At 36.7% G+C, this 19,367-nt stretch overlaps 1 protein-coding gene across 2 annotated transcripts in view; it reads left to right on the top strand.

The window, feature by feature from the left end:
* Positions 1 to 19,367, top strand: part of MEIKIN (meiotic kinetochore factor) — a 142,244-nt gene that overhangs the window by 13,755 nt on the left and 109,122 nt on the right. For both annotated transcript variants that reach the window (XM_025388686.1, XM_025388687.1), the window contains exons 6-7: positions 9,972 to 10,091; positions 15,009 to 15,048. In XM_025388686.1, coding sequence (XP_025244471.1) covers positions 9,972 to 10,091; positions 15,009 to 15,048 — 160 coding nt within the window. The remainder of the gene's footprint in view (positions 1 to 9,971; positions 10,092 to 15,008; positions 15,049 to 19,367) is intronic.

Below are 19,367 nucleotides of genomic sequence, written 5' to 3'. Positions count from 1 at the left end.
ATTAAGTAAAAGTGTACGTCCTAAATTATGGGATCTGCTCACCCAATGCTTATTTCCACCCTACCCCAACAGCCCATTTTTCTTGTCAGCTTCCCAGACTTGAAACCTTCTGTTGAGAAAATGAAAGATTATTTTCTCAGGAACTGAGTACCCCAGAAGAAAATATCTAAAGATACTGACCTCAGGAGTCCTCAATGAAACGGACCAGGCAGAAGACCCTACAGTGAAGCCAACTACGTGACAAGCCCCACCTAGACCATAGGGATACCACTTATCCTTTTAGGACCCACTTTTAAATATGAACAGAGAGCCAAGGATCACCAGACTTCTGAGTAAAGCCTCTAACATTAAAAAGAGATATCAAAGCAAAACAAAGTGTGAGAATGCTGTCGCCAAGATGTTGAAACAGGAAGCCATGGCCCTGCCTACTCCTTATGGGCACACCAACAGCAGTATATGGACCAGTTCACTTGGTGTAAAATTCAGAACACAGTAGACAGGCGCCTGCATCCTGGCAAGCATGGGGCCAGCCACATCAAAGCCAGTAGGACAATTTGAGACATCCTCACCATAATTCCTACTCCTAGCACAACATCATACAATTGAGAGGAAACCCATACCACAGTTTTCAGCTTCTCCCTGAGGGGAAGAGCAAGATAAGGGACTTGACAATACATCCAGTGTTCTGAATTCTCTGAGGAATGCCTGAGGGAACTGACTTCTGTCTTGCCTGTCTGAGAGTGCTGATAGGACCCAACATACCCAAGGTGACTGCTGACTGCTGAGAATAAAGATGACAATTTGCTCTAGGACACAAACATTTGCCACTTGCCCTCCACCTGGCTCAGTGCAGAGTGAGTAGGGGGGAAAAAAACCAGATTCCGGCTTCTCCCTCGGGAGAGAAGGAGTTGGATTGTGTGTCCATTGCAGCTTTTTAAGGGATGTTTTTGGGACTAGCTTCTGTCACACCTGTCTTAAAATGTTGACAGGATCTGACATATTCTAAATGCCTGGAGGCTGATAACAACAAAGATGGTGGTTTGGACTAGCAAAAAGATTTGAGAGATCTCTGGGTAGGCTTATTCATAAGGGTCTTCTGTACAATGCCAGTCTGCAAGACTGGGAGAAGTGGATGTTTTTTCTAATGTATAGATGCTGATACCAAGAGTCAAGGAAAATTAAGAAGCAGGGAAACATGGTCCAAACAAAGGAACAAGATAAATCCCCAGAAACTGACCCTAATGAAATGGAGATATACAAATTTTCTGACAACTAATTCAAAATAATCATTATGAAGATGCTCAACAAGCTGAGAAGAACAATACATGAGCAAAATAAGAATTTCAACAAAAAGAAAGTTTTAAAAAGAACAAAATAGGTATTTTTGGTGCTGAATAATACTATCACTGAACTGAGGGCAGGCACAGTGGCTCATGCCTGTAATCCCAATGCTTTAGGAGGCTGAGGTGGGAGGATCATTTGAGCCAAGGAGTTTGACGTTACAGTGAGCTGTGATTATGCTACTGCACTCCAGCCTGGGTGACAGAGAAAGACCGCTCTAAAAAAAAAACAAAAGAAAAATTCAGTAGAACAATATAACAGCACACTAGCTCAAGAAGAATAAAGAATTAGTGAGCTTGAGGACAGGTCATTTTTAAAGACTCCAAAAGCAATTGCAAGAAAAACAAAAATTGACAAATGGGACCTAATTAAACTGAAGAGCTTCTGCACAGCAAAATAAACTATCAACACAGTAAACAGACAACCTACAGAATGGGAGAAAATATTTGCAAACTATGCATCCAACAAAGATCTAATATCCAGAATCTATAAAGAATTTAAATCAGCAAGCAAAAAACAATCCTATTAAAAAATGGGCAAAGGGCATGAATATAAAGAAGATTAAAGAAGTATGTCTTCTTCTCATTAGAGAAATGCAAATCAAAACCACAATGAGATACCATCTCATACCAGTCAAGGTGGCTATTATTAAAAAGTCAAAAAATAACGTGTTTGTGAGATTGTAGAGAAAAGGGAAAGCTTATACACTGCTGGTACACAGAGGAAATGGGAATGTAAATTAGTTTAGCCAATATGGAAAGAAGTTTGCAGATTTCTCAAAGAACCTAGAACTATCATTTGACCCAGCAATCCTATTACTGGATGTATTTCCAAAGGAATCATTCTGTAAAGACACATGAAAACATATGTTTGTTGTAGCACTTTTCACAATAGCAGAGACATGGAATTAACCTAAATGCCCATCAGTGGTAGACTGGATAAAGAAAGTGTAGTACATGTATACCATGGAATACGACACAGACATAAAAAAGAATGAAATCATATATTTTGCATCAACATGGATGCAGCTGCAGACCGTTATCCTAAGCAAATTAATGCAGGAACAGAAAACCAAATACGGTATGTTCTCATTTATAAGTGGGAACTAAACATTGAGTACACATGGACACAAAGAAGGGAACAGTAGATACTCGGGCTTACTTGAGGTTGGAGGGTGGAAAGAGGGTGAAGATTGAAAAACTACCTATTGAATACTGTGCTCACTATCTGGGTGACAAATCATTTGTACACCAAGCCCCAGTGACACACAGTTTACCCATGTAACAAACCTGCATGTGTACCTCCTATATCTAAAGTAAAATTTAGAAGAAAAATAAAGGTCATTTAGTATTATGCCATTAGTGAAGAAAAAGGAATGAAAAGATTGAAGAAATGAGATTTGTGAGCCACTATCAAGCAGACCAACATTTGCAATATGGGAGTCCCAGAGAAGAAGAGAGAAAGGACTTGAAAGTGTAATCAAAGAAATAGTGGCTAAAATCATCCCAAATCTGGGGAATTAAATGGACGTTTAGATCCAGGAAGCCCAAGGGACCCAAGTAGAAGGAATCTAAGAAATCCACGCTGAGAAACATTATAATTGAATTGTCAAAAGCCATATATAAAGAAAAATTTGAAAGCAGCAAGTAAAAAGTGACTTGACATGTACAGGGGAGCTGCCATAAAACTATGAGTGGATTTCTCAGCAGAAACCTTACAGATCAGAGAGAATGGGATGATATATTCAAAGTGCTAAAAGAAAAATCAATCAAGAACAGTACACCCAGGAAAACAGTCTTTCAAAAATGGAGAGACAAGGAGTTTCCCAGACAAACAAAAGCTGAGGGAATTTACTATGACTAGACCTGCCTTACAAGAAATGCTGAAAGGAGTTATTTAAGTTGAAACTCAAGGATGCTAAACAGTAACATGAAAGTATAAAACTCATTGGTAAAGGTAAATATATAGATAAATACAGAATACAGTAATATTGTAATAGTAGTTTACTGTTAAGCTCTTCAATTTAATTATGTCCCATTTGTCAATTTTTGTTTTTCTTGCAATTGCTTTTGGAGTCTTTAAAAATGACCTGTCCTCAAGCTCACCAATTCTTTATAGTAGTTTACTATTACAATAGTAATGTAATAGTAATTGTAATACTGTACAGAATACAGTAATATTGTTATAGTAGTATACCAGAATTAAATCACTTTTAGTTCTAGTTAAAAGATAAAAATGTCAAAAACTAACTGAAGATGTTAATAATACAACTAAAATATATAAATTGTGACATGAATAAAGTGCAAGAGGGGGAGAAGTAGAAGTGTAGTTTTTGTATGCAATTGAAATTATCAGCTTAGACTGTTACTATATAAGATTTTACATAAGCCCCATGGTCAACATAAACAGAATTCCTATGGAAGAATCACAAAAGAAGAAAAAGAAAACCTTTATCGATATATACAAAAAGCAATGGAACACAAAGGAAGACAGCACTAAAGGAAAAAGGGACAAAAGAATTACAAGAGAGAAACAATTAGTGAAATGACAATAGTTAAGTCCCTACCTACCAATAATTACTTTAAATAAGTTAAACTTCCTAATCAAAACACAGAGTGACTGAATGGATAAAAGAACAAGATCAAATGATGTGATGTCTACAAATGACCCTCTTTAGATTTAAAGATACATACACTAAAAATGGAGAGATGGAAAAAGATATTCCATACAAATGGTAACCAAAAGAGAGCAGGGGTGGCTATATTTGTGTCAGACAAGATAGACTTCAAATCAAAAACAGTCATGAGAGACGAAGAACAAAAATAAGAATAAAAAGGTAAATTCGCCAGGAAGATATACAGTTATAAATACGTATGCACCCAACATCAGCATCTAAATATATAAAACAGACATTGACAGAACTGAAGGGAAAAATAGTAATACAATAATTGTGGGATAATTCAATATAACCCACTTTTAACAATGGATAGAACATTCAGACAGAAAACAGGTAAGCAAACAGCAGACTTGAACAGTGCTATAGAAAACATGGACCTAATATGTATATAAAACATTCTACCCAACAGTGGCAGAATATATATTTCTCTCATGCACAGATAGGACAGTCTCCATAATAGATCATGTTATGTCACAAAACAAGTCTTAACAAATGGAAGATTGAAAACATACCAAGTATCTTTTCTGACCACAATGGAATAAAACTAGAAATCAGTAGTAGAAGGAATACTGGAAAATTCACAAATATGTGGAAATTTAACATACTCTTGAATAACCAATGAGTCAAAGAAGAAATCAAAAGGGAAATTACAAAATATCTTTGGACAAAAGCACAATATATTAAAACGTGGAATATAGCAAAAGCAGTATTGAGGGAATTTTATAGCAATAACTACATTTAAAAAGAAACATTTCAAATAAGCTAATGTTACACCTCAAGGAACTAGAAAAAAGAATGAACAGCCAAAAATTATCAGATAGAAGGAAATAAAGTTTAGAGCAGAAATAAATGGAACAGAGAATCGAAAAAAATAGAAATCAGTGGAACTAAGAGTTGGTTTGTTGAAAGGACAAATTTGACAAACCTTTAGTTAGATTAAGAAAAAAAGAAGACTCAATAAAATTCAAAGTGCAAGATGAAACATTATACCCGATGCCACAGAAACAAAAATAATCATGAGACTTCCATGCCCAATTATAGGACAATAAATTGAATAACCTAGAAGGAAAGAAGAAATTCCTAGAAACATATAACCTATTAAGACTGAGTCATGAAGAAATATAAAATCTGGGCAGACCTATAACTAGTAAGGAAATTGAACAAGCAATCAAAAACCTTCGAACAAAGACAAGTCCAGGACCAGATGGCTTCACTGGTGAATTCTACCAAACATTTCAAGAATATTTAATTCCAGTTCTTATATATGGTCTTTATTAAACTATTCTTAAACTTAAACTCTTCTTAAAAATTAAAGAGGAGAAAACACTTTCAAACTAATTCTTTGAGGCCAGCATTACCCTCATACTAAAGTGAGGTAAATACTACAAGCAAAGACAACTATAAGACAATATCCCTGATAAACATAGACGTAAAAATCCTCAACAAAATACTAGCAATTCAAATTCATCTCTACATTAAAAGGATCATACACCATGACCAAGTGGCATTTATCCCTGGAATGCAAGGTTGGTTCCAAATACAAAAATCAACTAAAGTGTAACACTACTTTAACAGAATGAAGGGTAACAATTACACAGTAATTTCAATAGATACAGCAAAAGGATTTGACAAAATTCAACATCTTTTATGATGAAAACTCTCAAACTAGGAACAGAAGGCAATTACCTCAACATAATAAAGAGAGTATATGAGAAGCCCATAGCTAACATCATACTCAGTAGTAAAAAACTGAAAGCTGTTCCTCTAAGATCAGGAAGTATGCTGAATACTTTTATTCAGCATAGTCCTAGTCACAGCAATTAGGCAACAAAAAAATAAAAAGCATCTAAATTGAAGTAAAATAATCTGTTTGTGCAGATGACATGATCTTATATGTAAAACACTCTGAAGACACCATAAGGCCGGATGTGGTGGCTCACACCTGTAATTCCAGCAATTTAGGAGGCCGAGGCGGGCACATCACATGAAATCAGGAGTTCAAGACCAGCCTGGCCAACATGGTGAAACCCCTTCTATACTAAAAATACAAAAATGAGCTGGGCGTGGTGGCAGGCATCTGCAGTCCCAGATACTCAGGATGTTGAGGCAGGAGAATTGCTTTAATCGGGAGGTGGAGGTTGCAGTGGGCTGGGTTCATGCCACTGCACTCCAGCCTGGGTGACAGAGCGAGACTCTGTCTAAACACACACACACACACACACACACACACACACACACACAAACATATTTGAACGATTAAATGAATTCAGTAAAATTGTAGATTATAAAATCAACATACGAAAATCAGTTGTGTTTCTATATACTAGCAATAAACTACCTGAAAAGGAAATAAAACAATCTCATTTACAATATCATCAAAAAGTATAAAATATTTAGGAATAAACTTAAGAAGTAGAAGATATGTATGCTGAAAAACAATGATGAATAAAATTTAAAAAGAAATGGACGCACATCCCGTGTTTATGAGTTGGAAGACTTAATATTGTTAAAATATCAATACACCCAAAGCAGTCTACAAATTGGATGCAATCTCTATCAAAATCTCAATGGCATTTTTTAATAGAAATAACAAAGCAACCCTGAAGTGTATATGGAACTACAAAGAAGCTCAAATAGCCGAAACAATCTTGAGAAGAACAAAGTAGGAACATCATACTTCCTGATTTCAAAATACATTGTGATGCTATAGTAATTCAAACAGTATGGTACTGTCATAAGATAAATGAATCCATACATATATGGCCAACTTATCTTTGACAGGATGGAGTACCAAGAATACACAATGAGGAAAGGATACTTTCTTCAACAAATGCTGTTGGGAAAACTGAATATCCACATACAAAGTAATGAAATTGGACATTGACACTAATACACAAGAATTAATTCAAAATGGATTAAATACTTACATATAAAACTCCTAGAAGAAAACATAGGGGAAAAGCTTCATAACATCAGTCTTAGCAGTGATTTCATGGATATGATACCAAAAGTGTAGGCAACAAGAGCAGTAACAAGTGAGACATTATCACTTCTGCACAGCAAAAGCTTCTGAACAGCAAAAGAAACAATCAACAGAGTAAAGAGACAACATACCAAAATGGAAGAAAATATTTGTAAATCATATATCTGATAAAGGAGTAAATAACTAAAATGCATGAGGAACTCTTATAACTGAATAGCAAAACTAAACAGAAAAGACAACCTGATTTAAAAATTAGACAAATAACTTGAATAGATACTTCTCCAAAGCAGCAGCAGCAATAGCCAACAAGCATATGAAAAAATGCTCAACATCATTAATCATCAGGAACAGGCAAATCAAAACCACAGTATCACCTCACACTTGTTAAAAGGGCTATTACCAAAAAACAAAAACAAAAGATAACAAATGTTGGCAAGGGTGTGGATAATTTAGAACCCTTGTACACTGTTGGTGGGACTATAAAATGGCACAGCAGCTATAGAAACAGTATGGAGGTGTCTCTAAAAATTGAAAACAGAATGACCATGTGGTCCATCAGTCCCTGTATGAATATCCAAAATAATTAAAATCAGGATCTCAAAGAGATATTAGCACTCCCTTATTCACTGCAGCATTATTCATAGTAGCCGAGATGTGGAAAAAACCTTAATGTTTGTTGATAGATGAATGGATAAAGAAAATGTGATGTATAAATGCAATGGAATATTATTCAGCCTTAAGAAAGAAATCCTGCAATTTGTGACAGCACGGATGAACCTTGAGGACGTTATGTTACATGAAATAAGCCAGTCACAGAAGGTCGAATACTTGATATTTCCACTTATATAAGTTATCTAAAATAGCCAAACTCATAGAAGCAGAGAGTAGGATGATGTTTGACAGGATCTTGCAGGAAGGGAAAATTGGGAGTTGCTATCAATCCATATTAAGTTTCACTTACACATGTAGAAGTGAGCTCTAGAGAGCTGCTATAGAATGCTGTGCCTTTAGTTAACAACACTGGATTGTACACTTAAAAGTTTGAGTGTAGATCTCATGTAAGTGTTCTAACTATAAAAGGAATTTTAAAAATTAAAATGTTTAAACTTTTAAAATTTAAAAATCTTGAAACAAGGAAATTAAGTAGGAGGAAAAAGAATCAAGGAGAAATAGGAACAAGGAGAGGAAAATATTTTTAAAAATCTTCATTGAGATAAGAAAATGTATATTTTATCCATTAAATAAGAATAAGATGCTATAAAAAAGAGGCTGTTCTAAGAACAATGAAATGCAATAGCAGAATGGAAAACTCAGTAAAGGGATTAAAATATTAAGTTGAGATTTACCAGAAAAAAAAATCGTAAGAAAAAAAGGAGGGAAAAAGAGGAGAAAATAAAGAAAAAAAGATTAAAATTTAGAGAAAAAATATAAGAACAGTATATGAAATCCAACGTCAAACAATAGGAGATCCAGGAAAAGATAATGGAAAAAAGGGAAGAAAATTATCAGTAAATATTCAAGAACATTTTTTGAGCTATAAATTGTGAGTTTCTGGGTTAATAGGACCATAGTGTGCCTAGTACAGTAGATGAAAAACACCAAGGCACAGCATTATGAAATTCTAAAACACCAGGGAGTGGAATAAATGGAATGGATTTATGCAATTTGGTAGTGTTTGAGATTAAATAGATTAAAACATGTATAGAGACCAGGAGTGGTGGCACACGCCTGTAATCACGGCACTTTGGGAGGCTGAGGCGGGCGAATCACTTGAGGTCAGGAGGTCGAGAGAAGCCTGGCCAACATGGCGAAACTCTGTCTCTACAAAAATACAAAAATTAGCCGGGCATGGTGGTGGGTGCCTGTAATCCCAGCTACTCAGGTGTCTGAGGCAGGAGAATCACTTGAACCTAGGAGGCTGAGGTTGCAATGAGCCGAGATCACACCACTGCACTCTAGCCTGGGCGACAGGGCAAGACTCTGTCTCAAAAGAGTGTGTGTGTATGTGTCTGTGTATGTATAAAACTAAACAGATGAGGAAAGGGACTTGTATTGACTCCAGGAAAAACAAAAGGTGGTTTTGATATACCACCAGAGTAAACAGCATTTTTATAAACATTTTATCATCATATGTCTATATGAATATTGATCTAACTTAATATATGATATAACACTATAGATACAATGGGAGGGGTAGGAAAGGTGGGGTGGGCGAATATACAGGGAATAGTCTTATTCTTCCATAGTGGGAAATCACTAGAAAGCTTAAAACTGATATTAAGTAATAGCAGTTTATGTACAGTTTGTCCCTTGGTATCCATGGAGGTTGGTTCCAAAACCTCCCTTGGATACCAAAATCTGTGGATGCTGAAGTCCCTGATATAAAATGGCATGGTATTTGCATGTAACCTATGCACATCCTTCTATATACTTTAAATAATCTTTAGATTACTTATAATACTTAATACAATGTAAATGCTATGTAAATAGTTGTTATACTGTATTGTTTGGAGAATAATGACAAGAAAAAAAAGACTGTGTATGTTGAGTACGGATGCAATTTTTTCCTGAATATTTTCAGTCCATGGTTGGTTGAATCCACAGATGTGGAACTCATAGATACAAAGGGCTGACTGTATGTTATTTAGTGATGTGATTTTTAATGGTACATAGGTATAACGTATATAAAATATAACAGGCAGCTCACACGTGTGCTACCTGTCTCTTAGATCAATAATCCTTATGGTGGAAAAGTCTAGAAAGGAAGGCAGGGTAAAAGAACCAGAATAGACCATAGATTATTTAGTATATTGATCTGTCAAAGCTTATTTTTTTTCTCTCTCATCCAAAACCTTCAATTATAATACCATCATTTGGTATGGGCTGGGGACCTAAGGTGGGGTAGGAAGGAACCCATCATTTGTAGGCTGCTGTTTAAAGTCTTACGCTATTTCTTCTCTGCTGTTTTAGACTGGGAGTGTCCCAACTTGGAAGAACACATGCAGTGGAAGAATTCTACTCTTCTGGATACCAGTAAAGCAGTAGCGATAGAGAAGGCACCACAGTTTTCAAATGTCTCTGCAATTTTAAGTGAGTTGCACACACGGGGGAACATTTCTTATCTATGTTGGAAAAGCAAAGGATTTTTTCTCTTGAATGATTTCTAAGCTAAGTTTATCAGTTGGATTACCTTTGGCTACAGATAATATCTAATAATAGCAGAAGTATGTTTAGTTTACTTTTAAAATTTATTTATTTTGAGACAGAGTCTTACTGTTTTGCCCAGGCTGGAGTGCAGTGGCACAATTTAGGCTCACTGCAACCTCTCTCTCCCAGGTTCAAGCAATTCTCCTGCCTCAGCCTCCCTAGTAGCTAGGGTTACAGGTGCGTGCCACCACACCCAGTTAATTTTTGTATTTTTGTAGAGATGGGGTTTCACCATGTTGGCCAGGCTAGTCTTGAACTCCTGACCTCAGGTGATCTGCCTGCCTTGGCTTCCCAAAGTGCTAGGATTACAGGTGTGAGCCACTGCTCCCGGGCACAACAAGTAATTTAAACAATTTTTTGTAGAGATGGAGTCTCGCTATGTTGCCCAGGCTGGTCTCAAACTCCTGGCCTCAAGCAATTCTTCTACCTTGGCCTTCCAAAGTGCTGAGATAATAGGCATGAGCCATTGCACTCAGCCTTTTATAACTTTTTATTTTGAACTATTTTTAGACTTTTCGTTTAGTCTTTCTTTTTTCTGTTTCATGATCCATCCTGGATCCCATGTCACATTTAATTGTTACTTCTCCCTAGTCTCCTGCAGTTTGTAATAGTTCCTCAGTCTTTCAGATTACTGATGAGTTATTTTGTAGAATGTCCCTTGGTTGGGATTTGTCTTGATGTTTCCTCATGATAGGAATGAAGTTATGGCTGGGTGCAGTGGCTGACACCTGTAATCCCAGCACTTTGGGAGACTGAGGTGGGAGGACTGCTTGAGGCCAGGAGTTCGAGACCAGCCTGGGCAACATAGTGAGACCTGTATCTCTACAAAAAATAAAAGAGCCAGATGTGGTGGTGCACGCCTGTAGTCCCAGCTACTCAGGAGGCTGAGGTGGGAGAATGAGAGGATCACTTGAGCACAGGAGGTCAAGGCTATAGTGAACCATGTTTGTACCACTGAACTTCTGCCTGGGTGACAGAATATGGATATTCTGGAAAAAAAAAAAAAAAAAAAAAGGAATGAAGTTATGCAGTTTTTGGTAAGAGTACCACAGAAATTATGTTGTGCCTTTGCAGTGTATCATATCGTATCAAAGGGTTCATGTTGTCCTCTCATTTTTATTTGAAGAATATTATGTCTTATTACTGGTGATGTTAAATTTCATCATTTGGTTAAGGTGGTATCTGCTGAATTCCTCCAATTAAAAATTGCTGTTTTCTCTTTGTAATTTTTGAATATCTACAAAAAGATAGTTTGAGACTGTAAACTCTCTTTCTTCTGAAACTGTATTTCACTAATTTTAGCAGCCATCAGAGCAGCCAGTTGACTTCAACCTTTATTACTGTGGTGTTTGTCCAATGGTGATTTTTTATTCTATGCTTTACTGCTACTTTTATTAATTGGAATTCTACTGTAAAAGAAGAACTTTCTCTTTTCTGCCATTTGTTTATTTATTTGATTACTAATTCAGTGTAGACTCATGGATATTTATTCTATGGTTTGAAATCCAATACTTTCATCATACGTTCATTCATTTATTTATTTATTTGTATATTTATTTATTTATTTATTTATTTCTAGTATATATAGAGTAGTTTCAGAAGTGTTAACCCAGGCCCCTGTAAGAAACACATTTAAGTAAATAAATTACAGCATTTGCATACAGTTCTTTTTGTCTTTAGCATTACAGCATCCAGTCAAAATACTAATTTTCCAAAGTTATGTAAGTTCATTTTCTCCCCACCTCCCTTAACATATGAGAAGTTATTCACTTGTAATATGTATAGCTATACTCATTTGTTATTGATTCACTTTTGCATTCACCTGTCCTGTTTGGTTTTGTGTATGTATTTAGGAATATGAAATATTACTATGGTTTTAGAGTCATAGCTATATAAAAAAATATTCTCAGAAAATTATCACTTTCTCCTTCTTCCTGCTACCATTCTTCTCTTCTTTCTACCCCTTTCTCACTTACCCACTGTGGGTAACTGGTCTTTTTAGTTTTTGGCTTATCCTTCCTGTGTTTCTTTTGTACAAATGAGGAGATCTCAATGTATTTCTTTATATCCTCTTCTTTGTTACATGAAGGGTACCATGCTACATAGCTACTCTTCTTTCACTTTGATTTTTCCACCTAACAGTATGTACTAGAAATCACTCCACATCAGTTTACATAGAGATCTTCCTCTTATTTTTTACAGCTGCATAGTACTCCACTCTGTGGACGTACTTTTGTTTATTCAAAAATACCTATATATTGGGTATTTAGGTTTTTCCCCAATATTTTGCCATTATAAACAATACACAATGAATAAACTTATGATATATATTTTCATGTTATTGGCAGTGTGTCTTCAAGGTAGATTTCCAGAGGTAGGATAGCTGGGTCAGAAGGTTATCATTTTATTGGATATTGCCAAATTTTCCTCCAGAAGGATTATAACAGTTTGCATTCCAAACAGCAGTGTGTTAAAGTGCTGGTCTCCCTATATCCTTACCAACAGAATGTGCTGTCATTTTTTTTTAAATTTTGCTACTCTCAAAGGTGACAAATAGTATCTCTGTGCTATTTTAACTTGCATTTCCATAATTACATGTGAGTTTAAACATTTTTCATATGTTTAAGGGCCATTTTTATTTGAAGAATATTGGCCTTTTGTCTGTGGTATATATTATGAATATTTTGTCCCAGTTTGTTGGTTGTCTTTTTGTTCATGGTATTTTTTGTCATGCAAAATTTTTTAAATTTATATTGGGTTTATGTTTCTCCCATACCAGCCCAGAGCTATGTAGCAACTCACTAATATCATCAAGATCATAGGGTCTTATGTCAACATACAACCAAGTGTGTTGGTCTGTTACCCCATAGTTGCAAGGTGGTTGCTAAACTCTAGGTGTCACAGCCATGTTCCTGGTAGAAAGAATGAGAGAAGGCTGAGCGCCACATGTATCCTTTTATTGAAAGAAGAAAAGCTTTCCTAGAAATTCCCAGCTGACTTCTACTTTGGTCTATTGGCCAGAACTGGGTCATGCATTTATCTACCACCAGGGAGGCTGAGAAACCAAGTATTTTGCTTTCCTATCCTCTATTGTGGTAGAAGGCAAGGAAAATGAAGAAGGGGAGTAGGAATGGATATTGGCAGCCCATCTATTAGAGCCTGCCACTAAGAAAGGGTCATATTAGTCAAAGAACATTGAGTTAGGGGTCCTTTATTGGAAAGTTGATAGCTGTCTAGATGGCAATATTTCTAGTGTTTGAAGGCCTTGTCTTCTGTTTTATGTTTAGTTTGGCAACTCCTTTGCTGAAATAAAGTTCTCAAAGAAGCAGCCTGTCTCTTTAGCAAATGTTTTGGTTAGGATTCTTGTCCATTGCAAATGTCAAAAAACTAACAGTATTAGGTTAAAAAGGGAATTTGTTACCACATGTACCTGAAAAATTCAGCAATAAATCAGGTACATAGGCAATTTGATCCAGGGTTTCAAATGATATTGGTAGGATCCAATTCCTCTCTATCCCCTGGCTCAGGATCCCTCTATGTCAGTTATGCTCCCAGACAAGTCCCTTCTTGGAGCAACTTTTGCTGGCTCTGGGCTTACATACTCACAATACATTGAAAAAAGTGCTTCTCTTTCCCAACAATTTGAACTGAAGTCCTGGACCTTACACATGGGCTTCATTAGTTTATGTGCCTTTCCCTGAACCAGTCACTTTGTCCAGGGAGATACAGGGCTCTCACAGCATTGAGTTATAGGCTATGCCTGGACCATCAGGGAAGAAAAACGAGGCAACTCTTACCAGCAAAAACAGAATAGATGCTAGATGATAAGGGTCCACTGTATATGTTTTGAGAACCTCCCTTTGAGGAAATGCTTAAAGGCATCATTCACTTTGTCTCCTCTTTAATTTGTGAGATTTAAAAATCCTAATCTAACATAAGCAAAGTACCAAAGCCACTAAAGGTTTTAATTTCTTTAGATAACTATACCCATGGTTCTTTATATTTCTATTAACATCTTAATGTACCTGAGGCAGTCAAATGTTGGCTGGCAGAAATTCTCTTGACTAATCAATCTACTAGTATGCGTTTCTATATATTTGGTATTGGACTAGTATTTGACTATTAGTTTTCTATTTTTTTATTTTTTTGAGACAGAGTATCACTCTGTTGCCCAGGCTGGAGTGCAGTGGCGCAGTCTCGGCTCACTGCAGCCTCCACTTCCTGGGTTCAAGCAATTCTGGTGCCTCAGCCTCCCAAATAGCTGGGATTACAGGCGTGTGCCACCACGGCCAGCTAATTTTTATATTTTTAGTAGAGACGGGGTTTCACCTTGTTGCCCAGGCTGGTCTTGAATGCCTGACCTCAGGTGATCCACCTGCCTTGGCTCCCCAAAGTGTTAGGATTACAGGCGTGAGCCACTGTACCCAGCCTAGTTTTGTAATCTGACCAGTTATTTTTTTCTTATAGTAAAATGGGGATAATAAATTGATATATTTACCTGACAGGATTGTTGTAAGAATCAAGTAAGATAATACATGTAAAAAGACTTCAAAAATTATAAAGAACTATTCAAATACAAGGGAGAGACTCCTGTATCTCGTAACATTTTGCAACATTTTTTTACTTTGATATTTTGAAAATATTTTTACCTAATTTAAGTGACAGACCAAAAAACCCAATATTTAAAAAGTTATAAAAATAAACTGCACTTGGGTGAAAATATTCATTTTTACCTAATTTTAGCCTCTGGTCTGTCTTCAAATTATATTTCTAATAGATTGCTTTTATTTTCTTTCCTAGGTACCTCTTCAGAAGACTATCAGAAATGCCACAGAGAAACGTAAGAATTAAAATCTTAAAATTGTTGAGCTTCTGAAACCCTGTATTATAATAGTTATATAGCAAATATGATTGTTAGTCCACAAACTCAGGTGTTCATTTATTATTTGTTGAGGACTCACTATATGTCAGGACTGTTGTAATTGCTAGAGATATAGTAGTGAACAAAATTGAAATTGATTAAAAACAAATGATAGCAAAAAGGAAAAGTTTGAGAAAAATTCAAGAGGGATAGTCAATAGTTTTTAATGACAGATTGGAAGAAGTCGAAATCCAAGTTGGCCCTCAGCCCTCTGACTTAGGAAATTGGATGAAAACTTATTCACTAGGTGAGGGAACACAAATGAAAAAGCAGGAGTGGGGTAACACTGAGGTACCGACAGCACTTTGAAATGGAGGTGTCCAACAATGAGTTGGATGGCCCAGCCCAGAGAGCAAGGGAAAAGTCCTGGGCTGAAGGCATAGTTGTCTCCTTGGGAAATGTATGTAGCGTGAGAAGAGAGTAGCGTTAGTATGATAGCCTCTTTATGAATATTCCTGTATCTAAATAGTGAGAATTTTCTGAAGAAAATAAAATCTGTTACTGTTGTTTTTGGGTGAATTGTCCTTCAGTAAATGACAGTGAAAATTGTAAATACAAATGACTAAGGTCACCAGAGATGATGATGGAGTCACTTAAAAAAATTCCTTCCGCAATTTATAATATAATACATTCTTAAGGAGGATAGAATGGTATTTGGATAATAATAATACTAGATTTGAGCGCCTATTGTCTACTAGACATCTGGTATTCTCTTTATTTAAGTAGCACATTCACAAAGTAAAACCCCTACAACTTTGACATAGTAGCTAATGGAGAAAGGGGGTTTTATTTATATTGCTATAACTTCTTTGCAGATCCACTTTAATGACTGTTGTCTATGTATTGAAATGGAGCAAATGTAATAAAACACTTGATTATGTGTATCTGAGACTATTTCCTGTCTCACCTAAATACTGACCTCTCTTTGAAAAATAAAACCTACCACTTATATGTGCAAAGAAAATATAGCTTCATTTATTTTTTAAAATAACTCATCTAAACTTCTCTTAAAACCTCATCACCCTTCTCCCCTATTTAGCTGGGAAATAATGAGTTAAACTTACTTATTGTCATCCATTTACTTCCGGTTAGAAGTCCTTTTTGGGTGAATGCTGAACCTTAGATTTTCTCCCCATTCCATAGTCCTAAGAATGGCATATTGGTGAGCGATCATACCCCTTTATCTGCCTGGGCAGTCTCAGTATATGCCTGTTTTTCTGACATAATTCTTAACAGTACCCTTGTACTCTCAGAAATGTTCCAGTTTGGACAAATAGTCACCCTAAATGTAAGTGTGTAGGAATAGTGGCAGACCTTACGTAGCCTTGTAGCAGTGCTGGGGAAAAGGTAAGGTTAGGATCTGAGGGTATCTGGAATCCCATAACTGTCTCTGGATTTTTCCTGATTCTTGCTGCAAGACTTCTAGACTGGTTCTATACCAGGTCTGGACTCCACTGAAAAAATCATTGACTCATAAACTTAAGGCCTTATTTAGGACCTAAGGTCCTCCATTGCTGATTTTACCTCACCTTGGTTTTTGTTGCTCTCCCAAACCCTTTGAGTCTCATTGAAGTCCTGTATCCAAACTTTGACTAGGTGGCTTTCTACAACCTTTGTAGTAGAGTCACCTCACCACAGCACTCCTATGCCAGGTGTTTTGGCTGTAAATTTGGCCACTTTCTTCATTGCTCTTGGTGTACGGAACCTTGAGAACTTGTTCTCAATGCCCAGGCATTAAGAGAATCTCAGGAGAGCTAACTGATGCCCCCTCTCTGCCTAAACATCCCCAGCTCTTCTTGTTATGTTGTTTCCACCCTGTATGGACATCTCCTAGAGTTCTAAACAGGGAGTTAGTACATACCCCCTCTCCTTTTGGCTTTCTCTTCACCTCTTCTAATGTCATCCTCCCATATATTACCCCTGTCTCCATATTTGGGCCTTGAGGAGAAAAGTCAGCTCCCATTGTCTGCTTGTTTCCTAAGTCTTTGCCCCACTTCTCTTTGGAATAATGCTGTAGACTGGAAGGTGTGGAGGAGAGATCTATCTTTGTTAACTTCCTTAGCTTTTTCTGTATCATATGGTTGTCTTAGTCTGTTTTCTGTTGCTTATTACAAAATACCTGAAACTGGGTAATTTATAAAGAAAAAGAATTTCTTTCCTTTCATTTCCTTCCCCTTCCCCTTCCCCTTCCCCCACCACCTTCCTTTTTCTTTTTCTTTTCTTTTTCTTCTCTTTCTCTTTCTTTCTCTCTCTCTCCCCCTCCCTCCCTCCCTCTCTCTCTCCTTCCTTCCATCTGTCTGTCCATCTTCTTCCTCCCTTCCTTCTTTCCTTTCTTTCTTCTTTCTTTTTTTTTTCAGAAACAGAGTCTTACTCTGTTGCCCAGGCTGGAGTGCAGTGGCACCATCATAGCTCACTGTAACCTTAAACTCCTGGGTTCAAGTGATCTTCCAGCCTCAGTCAGCCTCCTGAGTAAATAGGACTACAAGCATGTGCCACCATGCCTGGCTAGGAATTTATTTCTTACAGTTATGGAGGCTAAGAATTCTAAGGTCAAGGGGCTGCAGTTAGTGAGGGCCTTCTTGCTGGTGGGGACTCTCTGCAGAGTCCCGAAGTGGCACAGGGCATCACATAGCAAAGGGACTGAACGACTGAATATAGTAGCTCTGGTGTCTCTTTTTCCTCTTGTAAAGCCAATCATATCATTCCCATGATAACATATTAATCCATTACTTCATTAATCCATGAATGGCTTAATCCATTTATGAAGGCAGAGCATTCATGATCCAGTCACCTCTTAAAGTCCGTGTCTCTCAATACTGCCACATTGGGGATTAAATTTCAACACGAATTTTGGAGGAGACAAACATTCAAACCATAGCAATGGCTAATAGTAGAATTCTGTAGTTGTGTTTTAACTTACATATGTTAATAGGAACTTGAGGAATGTAGCAAAATGTTAAATGTGGTTTTCATGTTGTCTTAGAGTTTGGACAATTGCCTTACTGATGAAAACAAATCATTGACAAGTACCCCCATTCCTTATTCTGTGTAGAATTATCTATGTGGAGTTTGTAAAAGGTGAGGTCAAAACCCAATTCTACCAGCATTAGCTTATTACTCATCTTCAAACTAAGAAAAGGCTAAGAAAAAGATGAAAAGTTCAAGAATACATATTTCTTTGATAAGAGCTATTATTGGTGTCATATGGAGCGAGGAGACTTCTCCCTCACCTCAATACAAGAAAGGAAGCTCCAAGAGGACCATTTGGAAGGTTCAACATATGTCCCTGGGAGTTACTTTCTGACTCATACCTGAAAAGTCTAAAGGCAAGAGGGTCTGTTAGGTGCTTTGGAATGGCAGAATAAAGAGAAAGCTAGATATTCCTCCAGAGTTTGACATGACAAAGATTTGTGCATAATGCCAATAGGCCAATTATGGATTCCATAGAATGGGGCTAATTATGGATCATCTTGAAAGCGATTATGCCCAATATGACTTCTTGCAAAGGATGAAGTAACCTCACTCAAAAGCAGTTGGAGGTTCTGTCATCAAAGGCAAAAGCTGAGGAGGTGATAAAAAGCAGCAAGTGAGAGAGCTCCAGTGGTAGGTAGAGTTCCAGTGACAGGTAAACCTCCAAAGAACCCTTCAGAATACTTCAGGTTTGAAAGAGTCCACATTTGATTACCTGTCATATCCTAGAGATACCAATGGCCCATAACTGTTCAGTCAAGATTGAAAAAGACCTTTCCTATACATTTCTAAAACTCCTTTCCTATAATTCACTTCCAGGGGAAACCAAAGTGTAGTTTCCAAATAGGCAAGGGAAAAGAACAAGAAACAGAGACAAAACCAATAGTGGTTGCTCTTCCCACAGCATATTCTGAGTCTAAATCATGCCCAAGCTGAGAAAAGGAAAAAATTTAAATTGCGTAAGAAGAGTTTGGATTTGTAATATTACACCGAACTTTGTGTTACCTAAAAATAGCTACTTATTACAAGAGAATGCCAGAAAGGCATCAGTAAAAAGAAATCTACCTGGAAGTTCATTCAGGGCAAGAAAGTACTATTTTGACAGGATACGTTTAAAGGGAAATATGAAAGAATAAAATTGTTTCTGTTTACTGAGTTCAACTATTCAATTAATCAGTATTGAAATTTAGAAAATCCCCTTCTCACATTTGGTTTTCAACTGCATTTTCTTGCTAGGGACTCAGAAATCCCATTTTTGTGGTCAAAGG

This window comes from Theropithecus gelada, chromosome 6 (assembly GCF_003255815.1).
Source record: "Theropithecus gelada isolate Dixy chromosome 6, Tgel_1.0, whole genome shotgun sequence".
NCBI lineage: Eukaryota > Metazoa > Chordata > Mammalia > Primates > Cercopithecidae > Theropithecus > Theropithecus gelada.
Note: the sequence above shows the minus strand (reverse complement) of the source record. Positions and strands in the feature narration are given on the sequence as shown.